Raw genomic sequence first — 22,083 nt, 5'->3', positions numbered from 1 at the left:
CACGGAATTCCCGCACGCTGGTGGGAATTCCGCGTTAACGTCTGCCACTGCTCTTAGTACGACGATTCTATTTTCTTTCATTTTGCTTCATGTTACGTGTTTATAACATTATTATTTCATAGGAAAAGGGAAAATCCTATATTAGTCATATTCGCTCTATAAGTATAGCATCCCCCACTTCGTTTTGGCACCTTCCTCACTTTCTTGTTCAATTTTAGTCATATTTCCTTTTACTAGGGGTCTTGGAAATAACTAATGATGTTGAGATTTCCAGTGATGGCTCGCCAATTTACCCAGTATTTTTTTGGCATAATTGTTAGAGCTCTCAAAATCATTCTCTCCTCCAAGACTCCTAATCGGCAATTTTGTGAGAAATTTCCAAATTTGGTAAAAAAAAAGTTAATTGTTTAATATTATTTCAATTTTAGTGAAATTCTTGTTTCAACTATTCGCAAATGAAATTAATTATATTATAAAGGGCAAATTCAAATTTTAAATGATGCATGAAAAGTCATGAACTTTATCGAACTGTGCAAATTTCTCATCCGACCCGACTCGATAGATATCCGACTCAAACTTATCCTACGTGGCTCGCCGGAGGCGTGACTTGACAACTCCACTAATTCTGATTGTTTCTCTTCTAACTTTGCAATCTCTGGCCTCAAACTTATCACAAACATACAAGAAGCACAAATAAAAAACATACAAATTGAATTTCACAAGTCGAATTTAGCATAAAAATCGACATAAACATACAAATTGAATTCCACAAATCGAATTGAGCTTAAAAGTAGCATTAATTCCACAATTCGAATTGAACCCTAAATTTTTCATTTGCCGAGTCACACCTCCAGCGCGCCACGTAGGATAAGTTTGTGTCGGAAATCTATCGGGACGGGTCGAGTCGGATGAGAAATTTGCACAGTCCGGTAAAGTTCATGACTTTTCATGCAACATTTAAAGTTCACGGGAAAAACCAAATTATCTTGAAAGTTCATGACTTTACAGGAAATTTGCCCTATTATAAAAATATATACAAATGTGCAAATTTTAGGAAGTAAGAAAGATTTTAAAAAAAGAAATAAGAAAATAAATAGTGTTGGATTTTCTGTTAAGTGCTCTACACTCTATAGTGCTCTTGGGGTTGTGAGTGTATAAGCACAAATTATAGTAGACGAGATCACTAGCTGCTGAAGTGAGCATGAAATTTAATAAGTATGTAACAAAGTGATAAACCCTAGATTTAATTCGAGCGGATGCACCGTGCATCCGACAAAAGTTTTTGCCAAAAAACTAGTACTATTTCTCAGCACTTGGTAGAAACAATTTGAATGAAAGAGAGAGTACTATTCATTCAATGTAGTCAAGTGTTCTCCTTCATTTTTCCCAAAATCAGATATCAATGAAAAACTTTATTTCATAGTACAAGACTGAATTCGTTCTAGTCAGGATAACACTGGTAGCTCTAAAGTTGAACTTGAGAAGACATGAAACACATAATTTTTACAACGATCAGCCAAAAATTCAAGATGACAGAACTCAAGTCTCACTAACCACTTTCTATCTGAATGAATGTCCGAAACGACTTATTCTTGTTCCTCTCTCTCCAACGTTATTCACTCTTCAACGAACTGAAGCACAGATTGATTGTTGACTGCCCAGGTCATTCACACCATTTCTGAACTGTTGCCGATTCCTCCTCCGCTTCGTGACCAGCACAAAGCCCTCCCCATCACTAACCTTATTTTTATTTACATCCGCCATCTTCTGCCTCTCACTATTTATCTCAGGCCCCGGCGTCTTTTCATCATTGCCATAAAATATCTTTGTGATTGCACTGTCATTTGCAATTGCTTCAGCTGAATTAGTCGGATAGTTTTGCTTCTTGTCAGTAACTACAGCCGCAGAAGGAGGATCTGAAGAATTCTGCACAGATTTTACAATGAAACTGAGCAGTATCTGCCTTGCTAGCTCTGCTTTCTCTGCGTCAGAACTGGTTCTCCTCGGTCTTTCCCCTCTTACACCAGTTGTAACTTTCTCATCGAGCTTATCAACCTTAGCACCAGCACCAACAACAGGATTTTCAGAATCAATCATTGGATTTGAATCTTCTGTAGCTGGGTTAATTTGCCATGCTCTTCTAGGAACATATTCCGGAGCATGCGGGTTCATTGTCTTTGGAGAGGTAGCACCATCTCTATCAATAACAGGGATTTGGTAACTCAAAACTCCAGGTCTAATCCGGAAACTCTGGCTCGCTCTATAATACATCGCTAATCTAGGACCACAAGGAACTGGAGCAGCAACTGAAGGCAAACCCACTGGTTCGATGAGAGTGCCTTGGCTAGCTATGACATCATAAACGCTGGTGGCGGCAGTTGATTGCAGTGTATGTGGCAAAGTATAGGCACTTGGACTGAATGGCTGAGCAGCAGCTGAGAGTTTGCTTCCATTTGTCTCTACAGTTTTCTCCTGATCTTGAATACCTGAAGGGGAATGCATCAACTCAGATACAGTATCTTGAGTGTCGCCTTCATTATCTCCTTTTGCCTCTTCACAATCTGGTAAGGAGTCATCTAGAGAACCCCCTTCTCTCTCACCAGGCTGGGTTGTCTCTTTTGGACTATTGCATATCTGGTGGTCAGTTTTTTCCTCACTTAACTCTTCAACTTTCTCCAGTAAGGGCTTTAGAACTGTACCAGGCGCAGAAACTGCTACTTCTTTATACGACAACGACTTTGAAGCTAATGCTGTAGGGGTGGAGGGAAGTAGAGACACTTTGGATGCTGAAGATGGAGAACTTTTGGTTCCAGAAACCTTCAGAGGCACTTTGCTTGAATCATCAGTATTGTTTAAGCTTATAGTGCCAGATTGTTTTATTAGAGACGCCTCAGCAAAAGCAGTCTTAAGTGTGACCCTATTATGCCCCTGAGAAACAGCCTCCTTCCTGTAACTGACGTCCTTATAGTGAGAGTGTGCGGATTTAATCTTTAACTTGGCAAGATCTGGATTCTTTCTGTTGTACTTTCTTGTAGCACCATTTCCAGAACGTCCTCTCGATGTAGCTTCCTGCCACCCTTCTTCTGCCTTTCCTTCTTGGACAAGTTGATCAGAGGGTGGAAGATCATATCTGGTTTCAGCAACCTTGACATGTTCTTCGGAGGATATACTATCTACCTTGTCTGGTTTACTACTACTTTCCTCCACTACAGCACTTATTTTGATACTTTCACTGATAATTGGTTCTTCATTATTTCCCTCTCGCTGCTCTCTAGGGGATTTATCACCGATTTGAGAAACCTAAGAAATCATATCATGAAAAGAAGTAAGTTAGCAATAGATGCAGAAGTTAATCTCTCCTATCTAACTAGGAAAGAACAATGAGAAGGATACTATGCATCGATGGCTTGAATCTGAAGTGGAATGCAGTGGTTCTAAGTCACTATAAGCAGATCCCTCTCCCCTATCAACCACATGATGTTTAATAGCAAAAATAAGAATCCATTAATACCTTTGAGCGTCGCTTCCTCTGAGCATCCATGGCCTTTGACTCCTGATCAGGACTTATAAAATCAAGGAGATCTGACACACTATATAACAATGTGTAAATGATTTGGTTTATCAGTCTGTTGAAAGAAGGTTCAACAAAGTTTATGGAATTATCGGATCAATACCTCAAATGACCTTTGCTGGCAATAGATGCATCTTGTTTTGGAGTTCCGTTGCGTGCTGCTTCTTGCTGTTCCAAAGCTTTTGACTCAAAATACTCTAGCCATGCAGCAGCATCCTGCAGGGTACACATAAATTAAATACGATTTTTCATAATTTTTTTGATACATTACCACATGGTAGGCATATCTACATAAGCTGTGCATTATTTACACCATCATACTTGTACGTACGCAAAAGTGGATGAGAGATTAAAGAGATAGAACGAATATGTTAGGACAATAAACATCAACGGAAGAGAATGTAACTTAGAATACAGAATTATTGTAATTCATATTATGATGCAAAAGTATTTTAACCTGCTTATTCAACTGACAGTCAGCAGTGAGTAGTTAAAAAGGTTACTAAAAGTGTTCTTATAGCAGTCTGAGTCTACTGCATAAGCAGAAATTAAGAAATGTTTGGGAACCTGAGTACGAAGATCCTCTGCTCCTAGTTTAGCCTGAAGAATTTGTAAAGTAGTTTGCTCGTGCTGCACACTGAGAGTATATGCTTCCATCAATGAAAGAGCTATGGCTATGGCATGATAACTAGCAGCAGTCTGCAAGACAGAGCAAGTATGTTTTCAGTGTAAGGTCAATCAGTTTCCATTAACATGGTTGAAATATCACATGCATGTAAATAAGTTGTTCATTTATGGTATACCAGTCAAGGAATATTCATGTTACATGTTATTATATGTCCTATGGTGCTCAATATTCAGATATAGAAAGGGGCAAAATAGACCTGTATGTGGTCCCTTCCTAATAGTCGTTGGTTGCACTTAAGGGCTTCATGTAGATATCTGAGAGCAACATGAACATTTCCCATTCCTTCTTCCATCATAGCTACATTTATGTAAGTAGCTGCTGTATTTGGGTGAGAAAGTCCACATGTGAAATGGAGAAGATACAATGCTCGGTTGACATACCTGTAATAACACAACCAAATCTATCAGTTTCTAAACTGAATTTGCTGTATAAATAATGTGATTCAGTTTCTAAACTGAATTTGCTGTATTTGAAAGACAGACCACTGTTGAATACTAAGTTAAAGATAAAGACAAGAAAGAGCAATCTTAGGATCATATCAACTCACTTCAGAGCCAATTCAATATGCTGAAGGCGATAATAAAATACGGATAGATCCCCATAACTCTTCATCGTATCTGGATGGTCAAGCCCCAGCTCTCTTTCATTGATATCCAATGCCTTCTGCTGATATATAGTTGCCTATACAAGAGAATTTCAATAACAGTGAACTTGAGGGGTTTTAAAAATCATCTAAGTAAACACACAATCAATATGTAACCACACCAACGAACCTGCATTCATAGGGACCAAGCATCATATGATTATAAAGTAGCAAAAACTCAATGTCTGCTTAAAATACTATATACACAACTATTTTATTTCTCGTGTTACCTGATTAAAGTCTCCAGTGTGATACAGGACAACAGCAAGAAGACTGTAAGCACCAGCAGTTGTACGATGATAAGGACCACAGACAGCTATCATCTTTGCCAGAGCCTTCAGTTTTACATAATGCAAATTCAATGTTGAGTCATAATAACATGCATTAATTGTATTGTAGACCACTACGTTATATACCTTTGTTCCATAATTAACAGCATCTTCCAGCTTCCCTTTATCTAGAGCAATCTTCGATGATTCAAGGAGAGTTCGCCCATCAGCAGAAGAGCACCCCACATGCTGTAAACATGAAGTAAAAAAGTTAACTAAGAAGACAACCTTTAGAAACTACACACTCATTTGCTGCTTGATTGTGCTACTACCTTGCAAATGGGCACTATGCTGATAATATCAGATTTTGCAAACGGGGTGGAGCTTTCCAAATCATAGTCCTTAGGCACCAGTTCTAACCCAACCTGAAAAAGAAAAACTCAATAAAACCTTCCAAGTTACAAAAATAAACAAGAAATGGTACCTTATGACAAATGCCCCTCAAAATTGATAACTTTCTCAAATGTTGTACTTCATCTTTCAATTTCCAACCAAATCTTTTATCCAAAATTGCCCGCAACCATTGGAATTTAAGAGTTTGATCACTGCTTTCAGCATTGTAAGATCCCAGTAAGAAATTTAAAGTTGTGGCTATAGCAGTAGACATGTTATCCATGCTCTCGACAGAAGCAATAACAGCTCGAACTACATGCTTATAAGCTCGAGTAACCATTTCATGTATACAAAGAGACTGTATATGCGGAAGCTTATCTGCAAGTTCGACCTGATTCAATTAAAATCAAGTTAATCTCTACCTAACAAAAAGTTTGGAATGTTAATGGAGAGCAGTCTTTTCACCCAAAAAGAATCAGAATTTGTTTACCCACCACACGACCCAAAGAACGCATCTGTAATCCTCTAAGATGCATGAAATCAGTCAGTGTACGGCCATCGACTGGAGAAAGTTCAAGTGATGCAAAGTCTGCAACCTGGAAAAAAAAGATCGTGGATTAAAAAAGTAGAATGGGCATAAGCTATGGAGACATTCTAATAGTCCACTATAATTTAGGATCTTAGTGAAATACTTACCAGCTTGGGTAAAGCAACATCATCGTAATAAGCAAATGCCATCTTGACCAGTTCATCCATTGACTGCATATCGAAGTAGTGATTCAATTTAGTGTAACCGCTAAAATTTAAGAAATCAAAACATGATAGGGGTTTTGGTATTAGGTAAATGATTTCAACTGAAGGTACTCTGTTATTTTTACTCTACCTTTGTATGAAGCCCAGTCCCAGTATCTTTCAACCGCAAGAAAGCATCTTCAGAGACATATTTTAGCATCTCACAATCAGACGCACAGAATTTCCCATTTTCTGTATTGTCTTCCTTGCTTACACTGCTGGAACCAGCATTCTGATCATCATTGCCATCACTGGAAGATTTCTTTTCTCGGGCCTTTAGCAGTTTAAATTGCTTCCCGAGTCCCTTAACCACAGGCTCAACCTTATCACCATCTTTATGGCTTGCAGAATTATTATCTGTTGGTGTTTCCTGCTTTTGTAGATGCTGAACCCAACAAGAACCAAGTTCCCATCTAATACAATTTACTGCTGTTGCAGGATTCTTGTCAAGGTTTGCAAGACAATCTTTCATTACTTCCTGGACCAGGCATCTCGAAGTCTCAACATCCATGCAATCAGAATGAAGAGCTTGTCCTCGGACTGGTGATTCCACACTAGGCATGTTAAGCATTACTCGTAAACTGTACAAACACCCTCAGTCAGTTCATATAGCATTTGTAAACTTTCCCTAGAAAATGGCAGCAAATATCTATAAGAAGTTCCACGTACATAAACTAGCCCTCGATGCATAGTATTCTTGTTACAGTTCTACAAATAACTTACTTCTATTACAGGAGAGACTGAAAAAAACTGCTCATTTAAAGGAGCTAGTATTATTAGTCCATATTTACTCATCAATTAACAATATGGAGTATTTTTTTATTAAAAGTAATCACGCCCTTAAGGAAGCATTTATACAAGGAAAGACAGTTCTACAAACCTGTTAATATTAAGAGCATTGGCCCCTCCATCAGGTTGGTCCTCAATCTCAACATCTTTCAAGTTCCTTCCGCTTTTTATATCACCAACAACCTTTACTGTGGCTGTGTAGCCACAATGCCGAACAACCACCACACCCAAAGAAGAAGTATCCTGAAAGCAGAGAATAATTATTTCATACTCACAGCTGCAGATCTGCATATAACGGTTAGAAAATGAAGTTTTATAATCAGCAAAGAAGTTACTCACATGGACAACAACACTTTCATCGGCAGTTACTCCTTTTAGTGTGTTTCTCTGGGAAACTTCCTCCACAGATTCATTCATTTTGCTGCCAATAATCCTAAGTTCCCTTTTCGAGCTAGAATCTGGCTCATCACGTTTGACTGTAATAAAGAGGTCTCCAATATGTGTCTCTTGCACCACCGAACCTGGAGAAAATTTTGATGCAGTCTTAGCAGCAGAGCCTATGACTTTCTGTATGGAAGAAACTGCTTTGAAAATGGAGACATCCAGAAATAGATTATGGACCAAAAAAGCCTTTCTATCACGAATAGCTCTCTCTTCCTCTGTTTTGCATGGTAGGCTTGCCAATATTGCAAAATCCGTCGCCCATGGTCTATGATCGTATTCTCCCTTTCTACCCTGACCTCCACCATTTCCTCCCCAGTGCTCATCCTCCACAGGGAGGGGCACATAGTGAGACACAGAATCAGCAATTGATGGAGGAGCAAGCCAGGTATTAGCACGGAAACCGTATGGAAGGTTACCAAACTGTACAAAGCATCATAGTGATTCATTTATCCTTTCAATAACCTCCAAGTTTAGATAGTTACTTAAGCTAAAGACTAGAGATGGTCACCTTATTGTGTTCGGCAAATGCTTTCATTAAGGATGCATATGCCTGCAAATAAGCATCACATTTTTAGTCTTGTTACGAAACAAGGTTTTGCAAGAAGGATGCACATTATAGTGATCAGAATCAACTGTGAACAATTATAAAATTATTTGAGAACCAGTTTCAGGATTCAGGATTTTAGAATTTATATAGTGAATAAATATTTAAGTATATCTCAGATAATAGTCATCAAGGTTTGCTAGATTCAGAAAGATTCCAAAAAACAAGGTAGGTAAAATGTGATTAAGCAAAAAGAGTGTACACATAGAAAAGAAAATTTATAAAAACAAAAACAACCACCAAGCAAGCACACTTTTTTTAAAGAGAATCAATAATGGAATCACTCACATTGGCAAATGCTTGACTTTGCTGTTGCAGTAGATCCACCAGAGAATGGTTCTGCAAGTATTGTTTCCCCAAAGTATAGAAACCTTTTGCAGATGCCATCACTTGTATGATCTTCCCATTGCATATCTTTATCTGCAAGCACGTTGCAAAATCATCAATCTTCGTTGCCCATGAAAATATACAATGGCTACAAGAGTACAATACCTATTTAAAAATAACCAATCTTTCTAAGCCAACTCGTATAATTCATTTTGTGAATAAAATTAACTTGAACAATTGAACACATTTTACTTCGTGGAAGAAGTGACATAAATTATTAAAAAATAGTGTCCTGTTGTGAACAATAATGCCACCAATGTTTCATAAGAGCATCAGCAATGACGCGGAGTTCCCGGCGGAATTCCCCGCATAATTCTCAAAAACACCTCCTGCCACGCCATACAGACTTTCCAATGCACTGCCACGTCATAAGAACTTCCCACTGCACAGTGGCGGACATCCTGAAGGACTTCTCATAATTAAAAAAATTTAATGCAATAAACGGGAATTCCATGCGGACGTCCGTGGGAGTCAACGCAATGATGGACGTCCGCACGCCCGTCGCGACAGAATTCCGCGTAACGTCGCGGAACTGCGGTGTTCTCGGCGGAATTCCGTATCCGTGCATACCATGCACAATGGCAGATGTCCGCCGCGGAATTCCGGCACGCCGGTCGGAATTCCGCCGGGACGGACGCCATTGCTGATGTTCTAATGTGGCAAATTTATAATCACCTAAACGCATACGGTCGGGCGTCATTGCTGATGCTCTAATGTGGCAAATTTATAATCACCTAAACGCAGACAATTACAGAAATAAACGACCTTTAGATTAAATGACCTGCATTTCAAAATAATCCCCATCTCGCCTTGTTTCTCCGTCTTTACTTTCCACTCTTTTCAAATCTGAAATGGCAAAACTAAAAAAATTGAAAAAAAGCTGAAGAAGATAACGACTAACAAGAGAAAGCCAATAACAGAGCAGAAAAGAAATTAATAAGAAAATAATCTCACGTAGTATAGGCGGAGAGAGGTGCGAGAGATAGAAGAACTCGTAGAAATCCGATAGTTTCGGAATTGGGTGAATCGCCACCATTTCGTAATTCCCACTGGTACCGTCCGGCAGCCGAGATTCTCCATCTTGCGCCGCTGGTACCACCGTGCTTTGCTGCACTTTACTTTTCTTCGGACGAGATTCCGCTCCGCCGCCGCCGGCACCGCCCTTAGGCTTGGCGAAGCGCGTAGTGCATGCGACGATATCGAGGAGCCTCCGCACGTGGGACAAGGCACGTGACTCATCACTGTAGTCCTCTGCATTCACAATGGCATATCTGTTAATAATGCCAACTTTTTAGGCAATTTTATGCTCGTCTATAATGACGTGGATGTCAACTATATTTGCTCATGTTTTATGCTATTTGGAAATGCGATTATTAAATATTCCCACGCATATCAAGACCTTTTCAAATAGATACTCAGATTACATATTTAATTATAGAAAGAGAGAGGGCCACGTGCAATATATATTTATTTCACGTCTTAGTTTTTTTTTGCGAAAATGGTGTATATATATTAGTGTACATAAATACAACTCCTACTAACAATAGTTGCAATAGATGGAAAATTAAATAGGCTATCGCAAAACAAATAGAATCTTTTCAATCTATACTTTGACTTGCGCTAATATTTAAATTCTGGACTATAGGAGTTTCCTAGATTGTTTTAATATTAGTATTATGTTATTTCGACGTTCATCAATATTAATGCATAATTAAAGTATGTAATCAATAGATCCATTATTTATCTAACGCAGCTTGGTGATTAACAAAAATATGAATAAAAATATCTAATGCTATCAAAGATGAGGTGTTAATAATGCGACAAAAGATACATAGCAGGACCACTAGCTAACGAGTAGAGCTAGTAACGACGCTCTATAGTTTATAACTGTTACCGTACAAAATAAAGTTTTAGTATTAGCATTCCCAAAGTATATTTTGCTGCTGAGACTTTTTTGTTATTAAAAGTAATAATTTATTTTTCATTCAGAATATAAATAAGAAAATGGAAATAAAACTTCGAAAATGGCTTAGAATAGAATTATAGAAACAAAGTCTACTTAAGTAAAAAAAGATAATCTCGTTCTCGGTTTTAGCACAAAAATAAAATAAAATAAAATAAAATAAAAAAGATAATCTCGTTCTCGGTTTTATCTGTCAACAATCGTAATTTAGGTGAGTGTTAGATAGTAATTATGTCGCAATCGTATTTTCGTCTTTTCCTGAATTTAAAACAAACTAGCAAAAAATATTAAATATTTATGTCGTGTTCTAATCTTGCCACCCTGTAAGGTATATTCCTTTCTACCTTAACATTTTACTTTCACAAAAATAATAAACAAATAAATAAATAGAATAAACTGTTGGAAAATCCGACTAGCTGTACAAATTTAATTTTTTTCGATGAATTAAATAATAGTAGTACTACTACTAAAACCGTAAATTAAATTACTTATAATGGAGTACGTTTTTAGCTTCATAAATTTCTTGGGAGAAGAAAGCAATAACAAAACAACAAACAAACTACCAGCCAGTAGAAAATCGCAAAAAAATAGTAAGATTTTTTCCAAAAAAAAAAAAAGAGGAGGTAGAAGAAGAAATTGTGTGTCCCCAGAGATGTGCCTAAAAGTGTTGTACCTGTTGCACAGAAATTGATACCTACCTTCAACCATTCTCAGCAAACATGGTTTCAGCCCAACAACCTCCATCTTATCATTCAATTTATGTCCTTTAACCTGCCACATACAATTCAATGCACCGTCACTTTCTCAATGGTTTTAATCGAAATCACGAGACACTGATTTCGTTGCAGTTGAATCGAATCACCTCATGAGATAGAGAGTACTCTGTCAGGTGGCATGTTTCAACGTTAACTGCCAAGAGCTTCTTCACATCCAGAATTTTATCAGTCGATATCCCCTGCTCCGTTTCGCAAACAGAATTGAATAGAGAGAGAGAGAGAGAGAGAGAGAATTAGTTTTGATTTGGTATAATTAATTCCGAGAGTGAAAGGGGGAAAGTGAAGAGCTGTATTGTGTTGTACCTTGAGCAGAACTTGAGTTTCGTATGGAGTGATGACGGCGATGTCAACAACACTCGGTACAACTGCAGAAGCAAGATGTGAGAATTGATGAGAGGGGAAAATGCAATTGATGAATGAATCGAGACATAGAGGATATGAATTTGGGGATTAATTTCTCACCTTTCTCCTCTTTCTTCTTCTTCTCATTCTTCGATTTGTTTCCCTTGCCCCTGCCTGACCTTGGGGCCATCCTCTCTGCGAATCCTTCTTCTCTTTGGAACAGTTGATTGAATTAAACTCTGTATTTTGGTTTTTAAGGGAGAAGAAGCTAAGAAACAATTGTAGCCATGCAAAAAGCGAGATGATATAGAAAAGTGGCGAAGACTTGGGAGATGATAGGGTTTTGATTTCGCCTTTGGATGAGGATTTTGCTAAGTAAATTGTGGCCTCTCCTTCTCACTTTCTCCTGATTATCTATCCCCCACACAGAAAGGAAAAGGACTCTCTCTTTCTCTCTCTAGAAACACACACACAAAGTCACTTCTCTTTCTTCTCTGTAAAAACAAACATGTGAAGGCACTTTTTAAAGGACAAATCGGAGCGGGACCCGAGCAGAAACGGGTGGGGCACAGAGGACGACCGATGGTATGGCGCCACGTGGCGTTGCGGATGGGCCGGTCTTAGAGCATCCGCAGCTGTGCTCGCTGGGACGGACGGCGTCCGTGCCGCTGAGCAGGTGACGTATTATCCGTTGGAATGTTATTTTTTTTAAAAAAAATCGAAATAATACCGAAAATAATATCATAAATTTAAAAAATATATTTCCAGATTCCAAAAAATATAGCCGTTTTTATTACCCTTTTCGGATTTTTTTTTTATTTTTTATAATTTTTTAAAACCCCAAAATCATCTATAAATACACAATCATCATCCATTTTTCACATCAAATTATCTCTTATTCATCTTTTTTCATACAACTCATCTACATCTTCCTCTCTCACTCAAACCCTCTCTAAAAATGGATTTTACCGATATCATGGCTGAAGCGGAGCGCGAAGAACAAAAATACTATGAACAATATTGTGTCGCCTATGAAGCCTATGTCGCCGACACCACTCCCGCCCCTCCTCCTCGACCAACTATATCAATTCGCCGCTACATACCTCGTGACCGGGAGGGAGCCAACGAAAGGCTCGTTGCTGACTATTTTTTCGACCAGCCGCGGTTTCCGGAAGATTACTTCCAGCGCCGTTTTCACATGTCAAAACGATTGTTTATGCGTATTGTCAACACATTGTCCGCCCGTGTTGAATACTTTCAATCAAGTAGAGACGCAACCGGTCAGCAAAGTCTCTCGGCGTTGCAGAAGTGTACTTGTGCCATCCGACAACTTGCTACTGGGCAAACGGCTGACCTCTTCGATGAGTATTTGCATGTAGGTGAGTCAACTGGAATCTTATGCCTCAAAAATTTCTACGACGGCAATCGTTCTGCTTTCGGTGAGGAATTCCTTCGGGCACCCACAACCGAAGATTGTCAACGACTGCTTCATCTTCACGAAACAATCTACGGTTTTCCCGGTATGCTTGGTAGCATTGACTGCATGCATTGGAAGTGTAAGAATCGCCCGACTGCTTGGAGGGGGCAATATTTAAGCGGCCACAAAGGCGGAGGCCCAACGCTTATCCTTGAAGCGGTCGCCGACTACCGCATATGGATTTGACATGCATATTTCGGTGTTGCCGGATCCAACAACGACTTGAATGTGCTCTATTCTTCACCACTCTTCAATGATGTTTTGAATGGTGTAGCACCGGTGATCGACTTCATCGTCAACGGAAATGCATACCACATGGGTTACTATCTCGCCGATGGTATCTACCCAAGGTGGTCTACTTTCGTGAAGACGTTCAACAATCTGCAAGACCCGAGACGGGTTCTTTTTGTGCAGCGTCAAGAGTCTGCCCGGAAAGACGTCAAAAGAGCTTTTGGGGTCCTTCAAGCCCGATTCAATATTGTGAAGGCCCCGTCTCGGCTGTGGTACGTTAAGAATATCGCCGACATCATGTACACGTGTATTATCTTGCACAACGTGATTATAGCTAACGAAGAACCGAAGGCGGCTAACTTTTATGACGAGGATGAAGCCGGAAGCTCAACCGCGAGGTCTCCCCCACGCCGTGGTGTGCATACGATGGCGCGCGAGAGGATCGAAACAAGACACACAATACGCAATACCAGAACCCACACTGAGCTACAAGAAGACCTAATCAAACACATTTTGGCGAAATTCGGCCACTAGTAGTAGGTTTTTTTAATTTTATGAATTTAATTATGTAATTTTTAATTTTTAGGATTTTAATTATGCAAATTTTTTATTTTTATGATTTTAATTATGTAATTTTTAATTTTTATGATTTTAATTATGTAATTTTTAATTTATTAGTAATTTGTAATGGTATCGGATATTTTTAATGCATTTTAATATTATGAAAATATTTTTATTTAAATTGAAGAATAGAATGGTGGAACCCTTGAGCATGTACTTGCGGAAGAGCATGGATGTGAGTGTTGTGCTCTTGGGAAAGAGCAGAGAGTAAAAAGGTAATAAAAGTGGGTTCGGGTGGATGCTCTTAATTTCTTCCTCTATTTCTTTCTTCATTTGTTTTTTTTCTCTTCTCTACTATTGTGTTTTTGTCTTTGCTCTAATTGTGGGTGACTTTCAAACTTCAATTTCCACCTCTCATTTGCATTGGTGTTAGTTGTTTTTTATGAGATTAAGTTAAAATTTTCTGGTGAATTGATATGTTTTTATGGGATTAAGTTAAATTTTCTGGTGAATTGATATGTATTGATTCGACTTAAAGATGTGAACAACATCGGTTATTTTTATTTGTATGGTGGATTTTGGTAGTAAGTTATTGCTAACGAGTAAACGAGGCGGTATGGTATGTGCTTAGTTTGTCGAACATGGGTTTTATATATGTGATCAGGTGGTTATTTGTTTTAACATACATGTGATGGCTTCATAATTTTCTTGTAAATGTATTAGAAGTGTTATAGTCGAAAGAGATTATGACGCATAAATGTGTTGATTTTGGGATATTATGGAATTTTATAAAAAGTGAATAAATAAATGAACTTTGAGATCACAATAATTTTTGCAAGTTTGGCGGCTAAGCATGTCGCTGCGAACAACTTCCTTCAACGGTCGCCTCGTCAATCCGTACGCCTTCATCTCTTTGAAAAACAAGGAGAGTTCCCACCATCGATTTCGGATGGGCCAATGTTGATCCTCATGAAACAGTATCGGTTAGAGGTCTTGTAAACCAGTGGTGGATCCAGGATCCGGAAATGGAGGGGGCGGAATATATAGTATTAGCTTGGTTTAGTGCGGATATGGCTATTTTTTTTATTGTTCGGGGCGACGCCGGAGGCAAACGGAGGGGGCGGACATGGTAAATTTACATCCCGATAAGGGAAAAATAGTCGCACGGAGGGGGCGACCGCCCCCTCCTGCCCCCCAGATCCGCCACTGTTGTAAACGATGTCACTCATTTAAACATGAGTAAGTGAGTTCATGTTAACACTCTAACTTGTCATCTTCGATTCGATTGAGCGCAAACCGATTTCATGGGAAAATTGCTACAATCTAGTTTTTGTATTTTTCGTTTCTTTCAAAGTTCATGTGAAAATTTGATAGCGTGCAATTACCAAACTAATTAATGCCTGTTTTTTATTCAAATATAATTATCTCTTACTGCTATTTATAAAAGTGTATATTCCTCCTAATATTAATACTAGTACTATATATTGAACTCCATTCTTATCTACACCATATTTTAATATGTTGAGTTTATTTTATGATTTAATAGGAATTTTTATTACCTTGGTGTATGTGAAATATCATTTTACATCTAAAATTAAGTATAATAATTTTAATAAGTACTAGTATAATTTTATAAGAATAACTTTTACACGCATTATTTAGTGCTCAATTACTTCACTCGAAGAACATATAATTTGAGGTATGTACTAACTTTATCTGGTGAATATGGTTAGAAAACGACTAATGCTAGTCGAAGTCAAATCTTGTACACAAGCTACCTCAATTTACATACATTGTGTAGTCAAATGTAAATTAATAATTTGAGTTTTAGGTTTTAAAGTAAAAACCTGCTAACCATTAAAGAATTAGTTGCATTTTAAGATCCCACATTTCTAACTTCTAAATTATGCAAAATAAACTGTGAATACTATTTGCAAATATGGATAAGACCAAATTAATTTTGGACCTCGAAACTATAATTCATCACAAATAAAAAAATAATTATATTGTAAATTACAGGCATGAATTCGATATTTACCTTGTTATAATTTTGACCGAGGTTTTTATTGTGGGTGTCCTACTTTAATTAGTTGGTGAATGGTTCCAAGATTTTATCGATTTCCTACTCGGTTGTAGTATTTTTCCGAGTAATTACTACGCGTAGTGCCAATTTAGAATCTAAAGCTTTTCTCGTTTTTTCTCCATTTGTAATAGTAATTGTATCGGGAAAGAATAAGGAATCTAAATTTTGGGGGTGTTTGGTTAAGTTTCTTTAAGTTTTTTTTGTTACAAGAGAGGTCCTAAAGTTCGAATATTTGTTGTTCTCAAGTTGTCACTCCACAATAGTTTGTTCCCTAGTTCATAGTTTGTAGGCCTGTAAATTCGGGTACCATCTCCACAATATGTATAGGTTGTCCTATCTCCACAATAAACTTGTCAAATAATCTGCAATCAAATTAGTCTCAAAGTCACTTTTTACATGCTTCACTCACTAGCACATACTGTACCATACTACCTTTGTCCTTAAAAAATACAGAATATAAACTTTTAAAATGACATGAGTTTTAATGCATAATGTAAAAAAGAAGAATGGGTAAAGTAAAGAAGAAGAATGGGATGGGTAAAGGCAAAGTAAGAGAGAAGAAGAGAAAAAATAGTGAAAGCAGTATTAATGGATTATGTAGTCCACTTCCTAAAAGAGAAAGTTTATATTTTTAAGAGACGATTGTCGCATATACACCAAATATTACGAACCAGACTCTAGATGCTACTCTTCTTTCAACCCACATTCTATTACATTTCTTAAAACCCGTGCCGAGTCAATAGTGAAAAGGACGAAGGAAGTAAGGAGTATAATTTTAAGCGGACAAACTTACAATAGTCAGCTATATGTATATCACTAGTGCTATTTTAAGTAATTCATATTCGAATTCACTAATTTGCAAATTATGTTCGATAAAATCTACTCCCGCCGTCACATAATAAGAGTCACATTTTATCATTTTGGTCCGTTCCATAATAAGAGTCACATTTTATTTTTACCATAAATGGTAAGTAGGTCCCGTATTCCACTACTTATTTCATTCACATCCTATTATAAAACCAATATAAAAAGTGGATTTCATATTGCACTAACTTTTTGAAGCCACTATTGTTTACATTTCTTAAAATCTGTACCTACACCAAATGTGACTGCTATTATAAGACGAAGAGATTATAATGTAACACATCTTAGATGCTATGTAAGATGTCAAATTAAAGACTAGACCTACTTCAATGTCTTACAACATTAAATCTACAAAATAATGAATAGTTAAAAAAATATTTTTATCATATGTCCCATCTGAAAATTTGAAATAATATGAACGGTTTATCTCACTACTACTCCATGCATATCAAAAAATCAAAACATTTGAACCGACACAAAAATTAAAAATAATAGTAATTGATAAAGTAAGAGAGATAAGGAGAAAGATAATTAAAATAGTATTAGTGGTAAGGGGGAAGGATCCCCAGCTGTGCACAACAGTGGGGGCTGTGTTTAAAACACAACATTTTATAAACAAAACGCAACTATACTTTTTTTTATTCTTTGTTCCTTTTCTTTTATTTAATTATGCCTATGGGAAATGGCACAGCACCTGCTCTACACAGAAGGAGATCCATTTCCTAGTGGTAAGTGAGCCCATATTATTGTCAGTGTTTAGTTGTAGGTCCTAGTGGTATAAGTTGTAAATAAATTGATGTATGTTGAGAATAAGTTTGGGGGAACTTTACATAAATTAAAATGAGATAATTTTGTGGGACGGATGAAAAAGAAAAGTATCCTTATTTTTATGGGAAGAAAGGAGTATTATAGTACTGAATCTATTAAATAAAAGTTAATTAGCTATTTAAATTTCATTTTTCAAGTTAATGTAATTCTGTTTGCATCACTCATTTGTTCTTGAGATTCAATCAAAAAATTATCTTCAAACAACTTTCTCATATCCTCATATTTCCCCTCTCAAGTTCTGTTTAGCGATCTATACCAAATTTATTCCAACAGCTTGCAATGAACTCATCAATTTGATTTCTTTTTTATGTAATCAATAGGAAAAAAGTAAACAAAAGTAAACAAAATATAATCAATAAGAAAAAGTAAACAAAATCAACATCCAAACAAAAACAAAAACTCTATTCTAAATCATTACACAACTGTGGTGAAGCAAACCATATCCCACATCGGAGAATGAACAAGGGTTGCAAGCATATAAATGGACTACCCCAACTCCATTAGTATGAGGCCTTTTGGGGAGTACCCCAAGAGCAAAACCGTGAGGGCTTGTCCCAAAGCGGACAATATCATACTAATGTGGAGTTCGGGTGTGCACCACCGGGACCCAATAGTGGTATCAGAGCCACGAGGGGACTAGATCGGCACGCCAAGTCGCATAAGGAGGTGCGACCAAGACTTGTGGTGACCTGGTGACCTGTAACATGGGGGCACAGACATGTGGTCTTGGTCTAGTAGTCTTGGTTTGAGGGGAGGATTGTGGTGAAGCAAACCATATCCCACATCGGAGAATAGACAAAAGTTGCAAGCATATATAAATGGGCTAACCCCAACTCCATTAGTATGAGGCCTTTTGGGGAGTACCCCAAGAGCAAAACCGTGAGGGCTTTGCCCAAAGCGGACAATATCATACTAACGTGGAGTTCGGGTGTGCACCACCGAGACCCAACAACAACAAAAGCAAAAAAGAAACACAAAATTAGAAACAAAAGGGTAGTACACATCGTATGGATTTAATAACAAAAAATAGCAAGAAACAGAAAATTAAAGAAAATAGATAATAATTAAACCTCATCCTAAACATGGCGGACATAGAAAAAAATCAATGACAAAAGCAAATTTTTGGGTGATTTTTCAAACTAATGTACACATGTGTTTACTATTCTGGTTAATCACTTTATTTTGACAAATTGGGATATTATGTGACAAGACATTGAGCTCCTAATATCATGTGAACAAGATGCCTATATTTTGGTAAGTACTTGTAGTTACTTGGGAAAATTTATTATTAATAGTATTACATGCTAATATAATACTGATAAAACTATTCACATCCAAAATAAATATTTAATCCTCTCACGAACGAAATTTGTTTCCTAATCAGATAGAATTCTCATACCAGATAGATATTATAAATGTTTAGCTAGAACGTCGAAGAAAATAATAAAAATAGAGGAAAATAAATTTTCAGAATGTGTTTACATAAATATTAGTATCTCTAAAATTTGGCTCCAACTAAACCGATTTTATTTAAATCGGTTATATTAATTATATTGTTCCATATCTAATTACTACTACATTTTTAGTAATATCCAATTAAATTAGAAAATATACTATAGGTTAATTAATTCCTCCAAAATTCGTATTTAAGATTTATTTTTTCATTTATTTCAAAATATATCATTTTCTTCGAATTCTTTAATCAATGTATTTCATTTGTTTTAATATCTAACTGTTTTTTTTTGGGGGGGGGTCTATATTTGTATCGTTTGTTATTTCAAAATCACCATCAAAATTCAAAATAACAATTTCATAAAACAATTACTACGATTATTATTACTACTAGTTTATTCAGTTCAATATAAATTAATTGGTTCTTTTGGAATTAACTTGTTTTCATTATTTAAATATTTACATAGTTTTTTATTTCAACCAAAATGCGCCTGCAAATTCGCACTACAGTTGCCTCTCCACAAATCCTAAAGCAATTAAATAATCACAATTTTAAAAAAATATTATTGAAACCTAGAGTATAAAAGAAAATGTCAAGATGTTAGATCTTAAAGTAAATTTGGTTTCCTCAAATGAAACTCGATCCAAGTTAGAAAAAACAAATATATGGTTGTTTCGAATCCTCCAATGTAGGAAATCAACATGGGACAATTTTACTGTTTTAGGAATACTATTATTAGACATAATTTCACTATATAAATATTTGTTTATAGTAGGGTAGGCAAAAATGACTGATAAAAAATAATTTTGCAAGTAAAAAAAACCTCATTGACAATTGAAGATGATATGTTGGTTGTCAACTTGTAATCAGATTATCAGTTAACATGTGAGTCATTATTTGTTATACTACTAATTATTTTTTGTAGACGGACTAGTATTTTATTTTGATTTTATTTATTTTTATATAGTAATATTACATATAGCTATAGATATAATAAATTATAAGTAAAACCCTTATATGTCATTATTAGGTATCTCTTATTTTCATTCCAATAGAGGGTATCTAGCTTTTTAAAAGAAAATATTTGTAAATAATTTTATAATTTTGAGATTACAACATTAAATGTTTTTAATTTCTAGTAAACAAGGAAAGGGATAGCCACTTGCCCATAAGAGCATCCACATCCATGCTCTTTAAGAGCATGGATGTGGATGCTCTTATGGGCAAGTGGCTATCCCTTTCCTTGTTTACTAGAAAAGAGCATGGATGTGGGCCCAACCACTTTTATTCTTTTTTTACTCATTGCTCTTCCGCAAGAACACAACACCCACATCCATGCTCTTCCGCAAGAGCATGTTCAAGGGCCTCACCATTCTATTGTTCAATTTAAAGACTTTAATTACTAAAAACATTTCCACAATATTAAAATGCATTAAAAATACCCGACATACTATTATAAATTACTAAAAAATTAAAAATTACATAATTAAAATCCTAAAAATTGAGGTTGAGAGAGATGTTTGGTATAGTGTGATTTTTTGTGTTGAAATGGATGTATTTATAAATGAAAGTGTGATTTTTGGGATAAAAATAATGAAAAAATAAATAAAAAATGAGGAAAAAATGAATATATTTAATTTGGAAGTGGGAAATTTTTTTTTATTAAATCTGAATTTCTCAGATTTTTTCGAATTAAAAAACAAAAAAATGATAAATCAACGGCTAATCAGAGCATGCCACGTCGGCTGCTCGTGCTCTTGCCGTCGGCACGACGCTGCTCTTAGCTAAGAGCAGGGCCGTGCCGTCGGCAAGAGCACAGCGGTTAGCACGGCGGGTGCTCTTAATAAGAGCACCGTTGCAGGTGCTCTAACGAGTTTTGTGCTTGTGCACTAGAGCATAGTTTTCAAAAGGCAACTACTTAATTGGTTTTTAATTTTGGACCATAAAATATTCTTTTTATTTATGAGAATGTGAGGAAGGTTATAAAAAATAAATTGGTTTATTTACTCAAAAGTAGTAGTATTTCAAAATTATGAATATATTCCCATTTTTCACTCATGACCATATTATGACTAGTCAGCTTTTCCTATTTAAAAAAAACAAAATTCAATTATCAAGTCAATTTGCATAGGTTGTGGTTGAGATTAATAAATTGAATGACTTAGCCCTATAAATATAATTGAAAAATGACAGACACTGCAGCCAAAATTAATTAAGTTGTACAATACTACAATTATTTAAACCTAGTAGTTAATTTGTCACGTGACGCACATAAGAAGCCTACAAAAATTACCTAATTATTTGTGAATAAATATTATATTACTACTTTATAAAAATGTTAGCTAGAGTGAAGTTCGTTAAGCATCATTGATCCATGATCAAGTAACACATTTGTAGTCCCCTAAAGTATAGAGATGGTGTGACAATTTTAATGCCGATAAAATTCTATGTGAAGAATAAGTATATAATATGTCAGATATTGCCCAATTCATTAATAATGGAGTTGCAATTTCAGTCCCTTTAAGATAAAATGATAATTATAAAACTGTAGACGATAAAAAATTCGAATGACAAAGTTCCAAGGATAAAAATTAAGAGCACTTAATTTCACCAATTTAAAGTACCATGACCGAAACAAAATATAGAAATAATTAAAAATTCAAATATGTACTAGTAGTATATACACTTTCCACCTGATATTGCCCAATTCATTAATAATGGAGTTTCAATTTCAGTCCATTTAAGATTAAGTGACAATTATAAAAAACGTAGACTATAAAAAATTCAAATGGCCAAGTTCCAAGAGTAAAAATTAAGAACGCTTCATTTCATCAATTTAAACTACTATGACCGCAATAAATACAGAATTAATAAAATTCGCTAAAGGGGTGAATCTGTAAAATTTCAAGTATTTACTAAAGTTTT

The 22,083-nt window shown here is 36.1% G+C and overlaps 1 protein-coding gene across 2 annotated transcripts; it reads right to left on the bottom strand.

Moving 5' to 3' along the window:
* Positions 1 to 1,360: 1,360 nt before the first annotated feature.
* Positions 1,361 to 12,142, bottom strand: LOC121797904 (protein TSS-like). 2 transcript variants are annotated; one of them, XM_042196673.1, is made up of 23 exons: positions 11,782 to 12,142; positions 11,623 to 11,684; positions 11,406 to 11,498; positions 11,242 to 11,314; positions 9,535 to 9,831; positions 9,362 to 9,426; positions 8,482 to 8,613; positions 8,098 to 8,139; positions 7,485 to 8,009; positions 7,237 to 7,388; positions 6,448 to 6,937; positions 6,261 to 6,323; positions 6,059 to 6,160; positions 5,656 to 5,955; positions 5,504 to 5,596; positions 5,319 to 5,420; positions 5,133 to 5,237; positions 4,807 to 4,940; positions 4,456 to 4,639; positions 4,139 to 4,270; positions 3,675 to 3,787; positions 3,512 to 3,590; positions 1,361 to 3,300 (listed from the first exon to the last, which is right to left on the bottom strand). In XM_042196673.1, exons 1-23 carry the CDS (start codon positions 11,849 to 11,851, stop codon positions 1,624 to 1,626), a joined length of 5,085 nt encoding a protein of 1,694 aa, XP_042052607.1. In that variant the 5' UTR covers positions 11,852 to 12,142; the 3' UTR covers positions 1,361 to 1,623. The 2 variants fall into 2 exon arrangements, with proteins under 2 accessions (XP_042052607.1, XP_042052608.1); XM_042196674.1 differs by lacking the exons at positions 11,242 to 11,314; positions 11,406 to 11,498; positions 11,623 to 11,684; positions 11,782 to 12,142 and having other exon boundaries at positions 9,346 to 9,426; positions 9,535 to 9,676.
* Positions 12,143 to 22,083: the final 9,941 nt, after the last annotated feature.

This window comes from Salvia splendens, chromosome 4 (genome assembly GCF_004379255.2).
Source record: "Salvia splendens isolate huo1 chromosome 4, SspV2, whole genome shotgun sequence".
Classification (NCBI taxonomy): domain Eukaryota; kingdom Viridiplantae; phylum Streptophyta; class Magnoliopsida; order Lamiales; family Lamiaceae; genus Salvia; species Salvia splendens.
The sequence above is the reverse complement of the archived record's forward strand: the minus strand, read 5'-3'. Positions and strand labels throughout refer to the sequence as shown.